Genomic DNA, 13,134 nt, shown 5'->3' on the forward strand with positions numbered 1-13,134 from the left:
TAATGATGAAAAATGAGGGAGAAACAAGTCCAATTTTACCCACAAATTAGAAGAATTCCGTGCGGCCCAATATTGCCTTTTGAATATCAAAATCCACTTTTGATGATGTTTTGTGGTGAAATAGCTTACGGTTTATGATCATACAAGGGTTAGGGAGGTGTTTATGGTGAAGGATTGGAGATTTGATAGATTAAATAGAAGATTGGAGAAAAGGGGGTAGGGTTTCGGTGAGAAGAGGGAAGAAATATTTGAAAAGTGCAGAAACGAACCCTCGTTTCTGCTTTATCCGCGAGCAGATCCGAGGTCGTATTTGTTCTTGTAGTCCTCGGATCCTACATGTCTCGGATCCACAAGTGCTGAAGTTTATCCGAGGTCTCGGATCAAACTGGAACTTGAATGATCCGTGCTCGGATCTCCTGTTTTAATTTTTACCGCTTCAACCGATCCGCGGTCGGATCCTTCTGGGTTTTATAGGATACGAGCTCGGATCATCACAATTCTGCACTAATTACACCAACTGCAATTTTCCAAACATTTTCTCCCTTTTCCGACTAATTCCAAATAAGCTACAAAACTCATAAATTTTTTGAATCCACCAATCGCTATTTAAATGCAAAAAATGATTATTGTTAGTCTCACTGTTGTCGAGTGAAATGAAATTCACACAACTTTACAGCCAAGAAATCATAACTGTGACATATTTAGTGGTAGTGACTTTTATATATTTACTAAAGTTAAGAAGTCCAAATACGTGTTAATCAAACGTCAAAAAGAATGAAGGAAATGACCTTCTATTGGTGGTTACTAACCTCGCATTTTGCAAATGCGAGGTATACATGACCTCGCATTTGCAAAATGCGAGGTACGCTTCTTTTTTTTTTTTGTTAAATTTCTTTGGTCTCAAAATTCATGTGAACTTTGCATTTAGCAAATGCGAGCTCAAGGAGCTCGCATTTAGTAAATGCGAAGATCCCCAAGATAGAAAACCATACACAAAACGCCCCCTTTGTAGAATTTTTTTTAATTTCATCATATTTTTAGAAATTTCTCCTATAGGGAGGCGATGAGACAGGTGGTCAGAGGCAAGGGACAATTTTTTGGGAATATGTTTTTGACAAACACATTTGTATTGAGCAAACGCTAGGTAATTAAGGTAATTCAAATACGGTAATATGTTCCTTAGACGAGACACTCTATTACAGTAGCATGAATTTGATAAAAACTACAATAATAATTTTTTATTTCATTTCCATGCCAATCAATTTTGAATTCAAATATAATAAATAGAAATAAATGCATTTATTTATGATTTTCTTTTCCAAATTCAAGTAACTTTACACTACCACGGCTGGAAAATTATCTATTCTTTTATTGCTGCACTGTATATATGTAAGTATGATAGTAATTTTGTTTACATTTTCTATATAATTATTCTTACATATATTATTTTTTTAGTATTAGTACATTACATTAGATTTATTTGTGAAAATTATTTTAAAAAATTTAATATCTGCATTTTTTCCTTTTTTATTTAATTTTTTATCTTCTTTGATTAATTATCCTTAAAACCATCATTTTAAAAGCAAAAAAAAAAATTCGCAAAATGTTATATCTATAAATTCATATAAAATCTCTAAAAAATTTTTAATAAATGAGGATACCTATAATCTCTTTCAATTTAAAATAATAGTTTTAAGGACAATTAATTAGAAGATGAAAAATTAGCATTTTAAAAAATAAAGATTTGATCAAATATGAAATGATTTGACAAAAATATCAATATTATGAATGGTATGTATAATATTGATACTTCTTTTTTTTTTTCCATGACAAACAAATTGTGATAATGTCACTAACATTGTTTGATTTTTAATTAGATACACGTACAACTTTTTGTTTTCTTTTAGAGTTGGGTGGCCTAAATTTGCATGCAAACCAAAGGTTATGTTTGCTAATTGTTAAGGAGGGGTAGGAGGGTAAAAAAATAAAATAAAAATAATTGTTTGCATAAATATTGGTTGCATACTCCATCATTATTATTTTTCGTGCTATTAAATTGAATTTGTTAGTATCTTAATGAAATTTCTCAATATGAAGTTACATGCACTGTCGTTTGAAAAACAAAAAATGTATATTTTTTTAATTTGAACTCTTTATATTATTTTGTGTGTTATTTCTGTTAACAATGGAGTGCAAATGATTTACCACATATAAATTTTTTTCATCTAATTGTTCATTTTTTGAGAATTGAAATTTCATTGAAAGAGATAATTGAGTTCTTCTATTTTTTTCTTTTGTTTTCTTTTGTTTTTATTTTTGGGACAGAATCTAATGTAAAGCATAAATGACAAAGATTCTACTATCCTAAGAGCACCTTATTTTGATATCAATAGAAATATTTTCGACGATTTGAAATTTTAATTAGGCTGTGATTAATCAAGAATTTATAATAAAATAAAAAAAAACTGAAATAGAATGTAAAGAGATACATTGGTTTGAAGTGTTATATTTTATTTATTGTCTTCATAATTCAAACTTAATTAAGGTTAGACTTTTTTCCCTGACTACTACAATTATTCCTATTGTTAAATAATTATTAGTGAGAATGGTATTTTGGACAAATAGAAAACTAAACCAAATTCGGCTTAATCTCTAATGCTTAACATTTTGTCTTATCATCAACTATTATTTTTTAAAATCAATAGATATGGTATAATGAATTCTAATTATCATAATAAATTAAAAAGAGTATAATGAAATTTCAATCATCAATTAACAAGGACATAATTGAAATAACAAAAACGAAGATTACAAGAATACTTAAATTTACACTCCAAAATACCAAGATTCATGGTATTTTTTATATAGTAATGATAATGATTAGTATATATATCAATAAAAGGCAAACAAAAAGGGGGAATCAGGAGTGTGAATAGTGCTCATGGCCCCTTATGGGCACCATGAGTAGGTGGGTATTTGCGTCAATTTGGAGATTGTTAAAATCTTAATCAAGGGCCTGATACTTGACCAGTTGGGCAGGCAACGGGTTGTGTGTTTGTTGCTTGACTATAATGCCCTGATTATGAAGAGGTGGTTGACAATAACCCCTTCTATTCCTTTTCTATCCTTAGCACCAAAGAAATGCGCTGCATGAATTGCTGTGTTTGATTTTTTGTAACATAAACTAAGACACAACGCCTTAGTATAATGCTCGATTATGAAGAGATGGTTGACAATAACGCCCTTCTGTTCCTTTTCTATCCTTGAACCAAAGAAATGCGCTGTATAAATTGCCGTTCCTTCCACGTCTTTTTCATATTTGGAAGCCAAAAAAAATGAATGTTTGAAATTTTGGCCGGTGCAGCCGATAGTGTGCGCCTTGCTCTTGCTGCTGCTGCTGTAACCGATACGGCGTGCCGTCAGATTGAAGTAACAGTGAATATTTTTACAAACCTGTAGTTAACTACAATCCGATAGGTATAATATTAAAAAACCAATTCCAAAAGAAAATAAAAAAACCAAAACTCTCAAGTTAACTGTAATTTCAATATTGTAAATACAAGTTCTACACACATATACACTGTCCTTTTTATGTTGGCCGAATATCATTTTCTCAAAAAAAAAAAAAAAATTAGAGAGAACGATTTGTTTATATGTTATAATTTTTAAATTGTTTTCCTTTTTATGTCAACCTAATGTCATGCGCATATGACATGTACCTAGATTCCACAAAAACTAAAGTGACGGTCTAATTTTGTTCCTATAATATACATATATATATATATATATATATATATATATATATATATATATATATATATATCAGGTTGTCATTTTGGGAATAGTTTGCTTTATTTTTAGAAGGTGAGAAACTAATTTGCTTCATTTTAAAAGGTGTACTTTCGGAAACCTCTCATAAGGTAATGACAATGTTACATGGAACACTTTACTTTGACAAATATCACCTATCTCCTTTATTTTCAACTACTTTATCAGTCCATTTCAAAATATATTATTAAACTCATTTTTGAGAACGAAGATGTTATCATGCCAAAATTGCCCTTGTGTTGTCCAACTAGTTTTTCAAAAGTGAAACTATAGTACTAAAAGCTTGAAAATAAAAAAAAAATAGTGTGCAGGTGTAATTTTGGTGAGATAAAATATACTAGCAAATGTTTTTAAGGTACAAAAGATTATGTTTGAGGTTGTTCAAGCTGAAAAAATATTTCATTTATTGTAAGGGTTTTCGTTAATTGGAGGAGTTTTATTAATTTTAAGAATCTTTGGAATTTTTTAAATTTTGTGTATAGGTCAATGATTTGAAAATAAAAAATGGACACAATGTCTAAAATTAAGTTTACAAACTCAGTTAAGGCATTTTCAAAGAAAAGTTATTTTGTTTGTTGCAAAGTGTTTTGGATGAATTTAAGGATTCTACAAATTGTTTAGAATATTTTGAATGTTTGAACCTTTTGTCCAAATTGATGGCTTGAAAACAAGAAAAAGATAAAATTACTAACCATATATTTAGAAATTTATTTGAGGTGCAAAAAGTCCTTTTTTTTTAACTGTAACAATTTTTGGATGACTCATATGAGTCTTCTAAATCATTTAGAGTTTCTAATTTTTTCTCCTTTTTTTGTTTAGATAGATGATATCGAAAACTATAAAAAGTCTTTTAATTTCATTATTAAGAAATTAATTTGGTTTGTTATGAAAGCTAAAGCTCCACAAGAAAGGGTAATTTTGGAATGAAAATGTCTTATCTCTTCCAAAATGAGTTTTTAAATCATATTTGTCGGAATAGGTTGACAAAGTTGGAAGAAGTTGAAAATAAGGGATGTAGGTGGTATTTTTCAATATTTAGGGATACCATGTGATGTGTCACAAACCTCAGGGGTGTTTTTGTAATTATACCTTTCAAAAATGAGGGACCCAAAAAAAAAAACTCTCCCTAAACGTGAGGGATTGAACCAAAAATTTTCTCTTTCTTTAGTCATATTTGTAAATAAAAGTAGACCATTTTTTTTTTCAATGTTAAAACTTCTCACCTCTAGTCGCCTGCATCTTATGTTTCACCTAATGGCCAACTCTTCTTGGTTAAAAGGAGAGGTATTTCAATCTCTACTTTTTTCACGCCAACCTTGTACTAAAAATAGTTTGCCCTTCAATTAATGTCTTTTTCATTTTTCTTTTTTCCTGAACTGGGAAATACTTCCATTATCAAGAAATCCCATGTTTTCCGGGTCTTTGTAGCCTGGCAGGCAGTGAGCAACAATAACAAAAATTCTATCTTGTTTAAAAGGCGTAAAACAACTAAAGCTCTTAGATCAATACACAATATTTTGAATATTGAGTGAACATCTACTGCTGCTAGCAATGTGTGCAAATTCAGGCCGAGACAACAATCTCTGGCTTCCAAGTGCATTCGAAAATTATAAACCTCTGGTTAGGTAAGTGCAGAAGCAAAAACTCCCTTTGCCTGCTCCAAAACTGTGATTCCAAAAGGATCCTGCACAATCCATTCAACAGCCGCAAAAGCTTTGATAATTGGAAAGGGCCCAACAACTTGTTCGTGTCTATCACCATAGGAGAACTAATGGCTAGGTAATCTACTTAACAACAGGAAGTAAGAGGCAAATCTATCATGGATTTGAACATAGATGGCCTTATTCGAAGTATAATGGAAGTGATAATTCATTGCATTGATGTTGGTGGGTACAAACAGAAAACTTTGTCATGGTAGCCTTAGAAGCTAAGATGGCAATCAAATCAATTACTACATTGCAGATATGAAAAAAAATTCGTCCAAGTTTTATTGGCTAAGTAGGTATAAGCGCCAATATTTGGTTCCTGACAATTCCCATGCACTTCTGTATTTCAGTATAAACTGGAAGGTTTTGTGGGCAGCAAGGCTTCAAGCTTGTAATTGCAGAATCCAATATTTGCGCCACATCAGCTAGTGGAAACTGCCTCTCTGTACATTTTTGCAATAAATGACTGCAATATTAAGCCAATAAGTATACATTCGCAAAAAGGTCGAACTGTGTACATCACAAGAAAACAAAACAACAAATTGTAGAATGAAGAGCATTTAAAACATTGTACGCACAGATGTTCAATTCTCGAATAGAGAACTGATATTCTAGTCGTGTCATTCCTACAACTGCGGAAAGAACTTTCTAACCAATAAATGGAGTTGACAAAGAAAATATTTCAAAAATATGATGCAAACCTAACAGCAGCAAGCAAGTGAAGGGTGAGCTTCATTATCAGTTAAACGAAGTTTGAGATTAGTTTCAACTCCTCCTTAATTCATTGAAAAAAGCAAAACAAGGGAGTGATCCCATTATACGAATAGTTGCTAGATTGAGTCAGTAACTTCATTATGGCTACAATTTAATAGCCATAAATATCCACTTTATTGAAACTGAGATTCAGTACTTTGAACTGATAATAAGCCATAAGGAAAATATAAACCAAAATATGCACAGCTTGTAGTTTTAACAGGAAAAGGGGAAGGGAATCGTCCAAGTGATCAAACTTCTAATATAAACATCATCACAAGTGGGCCCTCTATGAAGCAAAGAAAGAGACAAGATGGGAATAAAGGATCTTAGAGATGTACACCCAAAAAGCAGCTGAATCATGAGCAGAGTAGCTACACATCGAGTGATAAGCTCCGGAGGGATTTGTGCCTCTTTCGTGTCTGTTGCATTTTTCAGGTTAGGTCGGGATCCTGCAAAACAATCAAAATGCTAGAGTTCAGTTCGTTTGATTCATAAAAGCCAGAACTAGAGAGTTGAATTTATGGCAACAAACAGTCTTACAGCTGGAACAGAGGAATCATCTGAAGGATGCTGCTCATTTACGTAATCAATAGCCTCCTCAAATCTTCTCTAATGTATTATCCCTACCTTTAAGCGAGGACATGGCCTAAATGAAAAGCAAATTCAAATTAGAATTAATAAATGCTAAGAAATGAAACTTCAACTCAATAAAAATTCATCTGCCAACCAGAAACCAACAATATAACAAACTAGTGATGGCAGTGCATTGAGAAAAACCGATACTGCAGCTTAAAAAACTAAAGGTATGTACTTTTGGGATCATATCAGAAGCAGCAGCCCAATTAGATCTATGTAAACTAAATAGAAGGGGTCAGTACAAACATAACAGAAACATCATCCTACTTAAACCAATTAAGCCTACCAGAATTCAAGAAGTTTCTCCTATTATGCAATATCGTGTGACAATTGGTGTGTAAACGATGGCGTCCTTTGTCCAATAACATAAGCTATGTCTCCTAAGACTCTGGAAAGCATCACAATGGTACATTTCAGTATGCCTCCAATTATAATGAACAATGAAAGCAAAGAAAAGTTATGGTCTAGTAAGTAGTGCAAGAAATCGGAAAAGACCACATTCTTTCACAATCAAAAGACAAGTTTAGCACCAAGCAAATATACAAAACTTAAAGAGCAAAAGATAAGCTGTAGGCATAGGTAAAAGTTCACAAACAGATAAAAGTACAGGAAAATGCCCTGTTTTTAGGCCAATTACATGACTCAAGCACACTAGAATGCAAACCTGCACCAATTCCTTGTACTTTTAGTAAATTGGATGGAGGTAAGAAAAGAGTTCTTGGGGAGAGAAATGCTGCATTATCACTTTTCTGCACAACATACCTCCTGACCTCTTCTTCTTCTTCAACAACGATGGGAAACACCATGAAGCTGATGTTTGAGCACCATGAATGCTTTTTTGTTCACCCTCTCTGCCTGCTAGTTCATTGTTGTCGATTCATCTTCTTCGCTCTCACTGCTTGTCTGCATGGTAATTGTGATGTATAAACTTCTGAAACTTGTGAAACATGACAAACAACTATCCAAAATTATTGCAACTTGAACAGCAAATTGTATCTTGAATTTTCTTTGCAAATGTTTCTTGATTAGCTTTAATGTTGTCCGTTCAGACTAGCAATATCAGTGATAGAAAAATGAAGAATGCATCCATGTACATCTAGCATTGCACATCAAATGAAGCATTTTCCAACACATTCAAACAAAGAGGCTAATTGTGTATGCACCGTCGCTAATAATTTCGTCCTTGGCCAAATAGAATTTAAAAAGTTGAAGTGTAAGGAGTTTTTAAGATGTACAAAATCTTTTAGTGGTTCAGAGAGGCAGACGAAATCCAGAATTTTGGTTTCTTCCAATTTGTTCAAAACCAGGCTTTGTTAAAACTAATCTTTGAAGAGAAACCAATGTCTGCCCAATAGAAGAGAATTACAGAGGATGACTATATGGAACTAGTGAAATTTTGTAGAAGAGAATAAGAGAGTAAAGAGCAAATATATGTCAATGAGATTCAGAAACAAAAAAACTTATATACATATATGTATGTGTGTGAACTTTAGATAGAAAAATCTTACTGGATCACTTGAAATCTCCTCCTCCAAGTAGTAGATGCCTCTTTGGGAAGTGTATCGTTGTCTTAGTAGAGGACAAAAATGAACTTCAACACTTGTTAACTTTGTGAGTCGTCTCATGGCGGCCTCGGATGGTAAAGACTGAAGCTTTTCGCAATTCCATAGCCATAGGGTTTCAAGGGACACAAGGTTTCCAATCCAATCCGGTAGCACTCTTATTCCTCCAAAGTACTGAAGACTTAGTGAAGTGAGGGTAGTCAAGTATTGAAGCTGGTGTGGCAGGGACTCCGTGTGAGGTAACCCTTCTAATCGAAGCTCACGGAGTGTTGATGCTGATCTTAAACCAGACCAATCAAAATCATCGACTGAGGAGTCATCTGAGGAGAAGGGACTGTTGATGCTCAATTCTCTTAAGCTGGTGGCAAAAGCAAATCCTTTGAAACTATGAGGGATCAATTTGGGACAGTTGGCTAGGGTGAATTCCTCGAGAGAAGGCGTCTCCTGCAAATTAAGCGAAAACGACACCAGATTGGGGCACCCCTCCACCCACAGGCACATCAGAGACGGGCATGACTGGAACATTTTGTCGGATATAGTGGTCAACCCATTGCAATTCCAAATAATCAATCGCTCAAGGCATGGTAGGGGGCATTTCTGTCCATTTACTCCTAGACTAATTAATCTTGGGCAAAATGAGATGGTCAATCGCTGCAAACTCGATCCAAACAGATCCAGATCTGGCAGCTCCCTAAGATTGTCGCAAGAGTCGATCTTCAAATCCTCAACAGAAGCAGTGCCGTAACCCGTTTTTATACTTGTTAGATTATTGCAATTCTCCACGTGTAGACTTTTAGACGAGCATGGAAGAGTGGTCAGTTGTGGGCAATCTTGAATGTAAAAATTCCTCAGCAGGGGAAAGACATCTGCTTCTGCTTCACCTACTGTTGACCTCACTTGGTCTGCACCTTTCCAGTCTACCAAATTCCTCATATCTCGTACATAGAGTTGTTCAAGGGCAGGAAAGAATTTTCGCCTTCTAGCGCTGCTTCCTGATGCTCGTGATCTGCCCTCCTCCTCCTCCTCCCCATTAGCAGTAATACCGTAGAATTCATCTCCAATAAATCGAATGTTGTCCAATCTTATCAAAGAGAGACGTTTGAGGGATGGTAGTTGTCCTAATGAGGGGAGTTCACTGCATCTCTCGCAGTCTTCTATCCGCAATGTCTCCAATTTTGACAAATTGATAAGCCATTGTGGAAATTTATTACCCATAAAAGAATGAATTTCCAACCCTTGCAAATTTGGGTGAGGTTGGAGACCTTCCAACACATCCTCCTCACGATTATCGCTTTCCCGATCCCCACTCTCCCATTTAAACACCAAGTCGGACAGATCTGGCTTTTCGAACAATTTTGCTTGTTTAGCTGCTTCTTTGCCCTTCACTAGTCCAAGATTTCTTATACTCAACGATCCTTTCAGATATTTCAAGGTCCCAAGCTCTTCGATACCACATCCCCTTTTTTGACTTACATTAAAAAACTTCAGAGTTTGAAGACAAGTCAATAGTCCCATCTGCACCGGCATTTTTAATTCTACATTATAATGATTGTAGTTTAGATGTCGCAAGCTAATCAAATCGCTCATCCGTTTTGGAAAACTTCCTTCAAGTGCATAATCATTAATCGTTAGTGTCTGCAAATTATATAGCTTGCAAAGAGATTCTGGCAAACTTCTGATTCCAGAAGATGAAATGTCGAGCAACCGCAAATGTAGTAGTTTGCCAATGGAGCTCGGTAGAGACTCGACATCATCGCCAGACAATCTGAGAACATGCAAGCACTTGAATCTTAAAAGCATGTCAGTAGATACGCCACCCTCTAGATGGAGAAATAATGTGCGAATTGATGCTGGTATTGTCCTTGTGGTATTTTCTGCCAAACCTTCAAAAGAGCCCAATGCAAGGTAGCGATTCTGATTGCTGCTTTCTGGATTGAGAATTGATTTTGCAAAATCATGCACGAGATCGTGCATTTTATAATAATATGTTCCCCGCCACGATTCTTCTACTTTTTCCAATAAGGAATTTTGTAACAAAATCATAAAATAATCACCCCCTATTTCCTCCATCAGCCTTTGGTTTTGGCGATATGGTTGAACAAAACCTTCCGCCATCCAAAGCTCAATCAATAGATCTTGTTCCAATTCTGTATCCTGGGGGAAAATTGAACAATATGCAAAACATATTTTAACTGATGCAGGTGACAAATGATCAAAGCTCACCTTAAGTATTTGCTCAATCTCGCTTTGACATTCATTCAAAAGACTCTCTTGCACAATGGAGTGCCACTTCTCTCTTCTGTTGTTAAGCAACAAGCCACCAATCAAACTTGCTGCCAAGGGTAGGCCATCGCATCTCCCTAAAATTTGCTTCTTCAATGCTTCCAATTCTTCTGGTACTTCTTCCCCTGCACTCATCACCTTTCCTTTTATGATGGACCAGCACTCATCACGTGATAGCTTTCCTAAGAAATAAGGACCGCTATTCATCTTCAAATGTGTAGATACAACATCAGCCACTGGTTTCGACCGAGTAGTGAGAAGACACCAGCTTCCTTTGGTTTCGTTGAGTCCCATCAAAGTGTTGAAATAATCATTCCACAATCCTTGATCATGATCCCACACTGTTGAATTCAAAGCCAAGCCTCAATTGATGACTTTTTCAAGCCAAAATTGAGGACTTTGAATTCTTTGGCCTAAGTTTCTAAATCCCACATCGGTTAAGTTTAACATTTGAGAGGTTGTTTGAGAACTATAAATAGCTCTCAAACAAACCAATTCAAGTACACCAAGCAAGAGCCAATAACTTGCTTTCTTCTCTCTCTTTGTAATATTTCTTCTAGTGAAATATTAAATTGTCGGTAGTGTCCGAGGACGTAGGCAAATTAGCCGAACCTCGTTAAATTCTGGTGTTCTATTTTATTGTCTATTTAGTAGCTATATTTGTAGGTATATTTGTAGTGAGTTATTGTGCAATTAAGTGCATATATAGGTGGTTCTGTCTAGGAAATTGGTACTTAAGCAGGCCAGTGTGCCTCACCAAATATTTCCTGGGAATTACCATTTTTGCAATTTTAGGTACAATAATTTACTCGTTATACCTTAACTTTGGTAGGGCTTCCGCAACACACACATCATCAAGAACAAGGAAATATCTTTGTCCCTTGAGCTTTTCTCCAATATTTTTAACGATAACATTCCTGTCATCCACTTTAACTTCTTCTCCTGTCAATTGTACTAAAATGAGCTTGAACAGCTCCATTATCTTAATTTGTTCTTTAGCCACACAAACCCAAATTTTTTGGCCAAAGTGCCCATCTATTTTTGGATTATTGTAGATTGATTTCGCCAGAGTTGTTTTTCCCAAACCTCCTGAGCCTGTTATGGGAATAACAGAAAGAACCTTTTCAGATGGCCTCAATAACATGTCCACAATCTTTGATTCATCGTCGACTCTTCCTACAACATTTGGAACGAGAATAGAGTCGGTTTGTCTGCTTGTTGTGGCACCAGTAGCAGCAGGGAGTGCGGCTTCAATTTGGAACCGGAAGACCAGTCCCACATCATTTGCTTGCCGATTGATCCTTTCTAGGTTCATGTTGATGTCCCTGATCTTTGAAGCCAACCTTGAACGAGAACCAATTGTATTAAAGTACGAGAAGAAGAAGCATACCTTTTTCTTGAGTTGATTTCTGTACTTCACCTCCCGACGAAGATTTTCATAGTTGAGCTCGTCCAGCACATCCTCCGCTTTAAAAAGCTCTCCTTCAAGCTGCTCGAGCCAATTTTTCACCCCGGCAATATGCATTTTCCTGTCCGCATCAGCCAGGATACCTCGGATGGTTTCTGCAGTGTGGCGTAGTCTCTCCAACTCCTCTCCGAATCCAAGAACCAAACTAACACGATCAGCGGCAAGGGAAATAACCGTCTCCAATGCAACCTGAATAGTAGCGCTAATAGCTGCATCGGCCATTTTTTTTCTTGCTTGGAATTGAAATTAGAAGAAAAGAATCAATTAAGGTGGTGATCAGGATGGATTTTGGAATGAGATAAGAAGGAATTCTTCAGCTTCAGCAGCTAAAAGCAGAAATGTTTGGAGAAGAAAAGAATTTGAAGTGCTTCTAAGGTAAGACTTCTAGAGCTACTGCTAATTCTATAGTGCGAGCCTCAAGCATTGAAAATTAAACTAAACTGTAGTAATAATCCTATTAGGTAAAGAAACCTGTGTTACAAACAAACAGGGAATCTTCTTTTTGGACGAGCTACTTTGCTTCTTGGCTGGTTAAGAATAAAGACATAAGTGGATGGTTTATAGCTTTGTGTCTCAATAACCAAACTTGTGATCTCAAATTACTTGAACGTGTATTTTCTGAAAGAAATAATCATCAGATATTTGCTTCTATTGTAAAATCTTCAGACTTGCTCCTTTTAAACTTTATAAAACCAAGGATTCTGTATCCACTTTCATGGGGAATTGAAGTCGCATTTAAGACCTACAATCCAATTTTCTTTCCTTCTTAAAATTTTTTTCTTTTTTATCAATGAAGTCTGGGGATTAGTAACTTGAAAGATGCATTTGCTTCAATCTTCACATCAAAAGGACATCCACAGTTACATATCCCTTGTTTTTGTCAAACTGTTTCACT

At 35.2% G+C, this 13,134-nt stretch overlaps 2 protein-coding genes across 6 annotated transcripts; both read right to left on the reverse strand.

Annotated features, from left to right (window-relative positions):
* Positions 1-5,679: 5,679 nt before the first annotated feature.
* On the reverse strand, positions 5,680-11,347 carry LOC113704383 (disease resistance protein RGA2-like). 5 transcript variants are annotated; one of them, XM_027226358.2, is made up of 5 exons: positions 8,435-11,347; positions 7,689-7,829; positions 7,213-7,314; positions 6,831-6,936; positions 5,680-6,739 (listed from the first exon to the last, which is right to left on the reverse strand). In XM_027226358.2, exons 1-2 carry the CDS (start codon positions 11,063-11,065, stop codon positions 7,785-7,787), a joined length of 2,676 nt encoding a protein of 891 aa, XP_027082159.2. In that variant the 5' UTR covers positions 11,066-11,347; the 3' UTR covers positions 5,680-6,739; positions 6,831-6,936; positions 7,213-7,314; positions 7,689-7,784. The 5 variants fall into 5 exon arrangements, with proteins under 5 accessions (XP_027082159.2, XP_027082337.2, XP_027082207.2 ...); XM_027226536.2 differs by lacking the exon at positions 7,213-7,314 and having other exon boundaries at positions 5,680-5,977; positions 6,629-6,739; positions 8,435-11,346; XM_027226406.2 differs by lacking the exon at positions 7,213-7,314 and having other exon boundaries at positions 5,680-6,000; positions 6,629-6,739; positions 8,435-11,346.
* Positions 11,348-11,576: 229 nt separating this feature from the next.
* On the reverse strand, positions 11,577-12,881 carry LOC113736669 (putative disease resistance protein RGA4). Its single transcript, XM_027263738.2, has one exon. It carries the CDS (start codon positions 12,459-12,461, stop codon positions 11,577-11,579), a length of 885 nt encoding a protein of 294 aa, XP_027119539.1. The 5' UTR covers positions 12,462-12,881.
* Positions 12,882-13,134: the final 253 nt, after the last annotated feature.

Source organism: Coffea arabica, chromosome 1e, assembly GCF_036785885.1.
Source record: "Coffea arabica cultivar ET-39 chromosome 1e, Coffea Arabica ET-39 HiFi, whole genome shotgun sequence".
In the NCBI taxonomy this organism is placed as follows: Eukaryota; Viridiplantae; Streptophyta; class Magnoliopsida; order Gentianales; family Rubiaceae; genus Coffea; species Coffea arabica.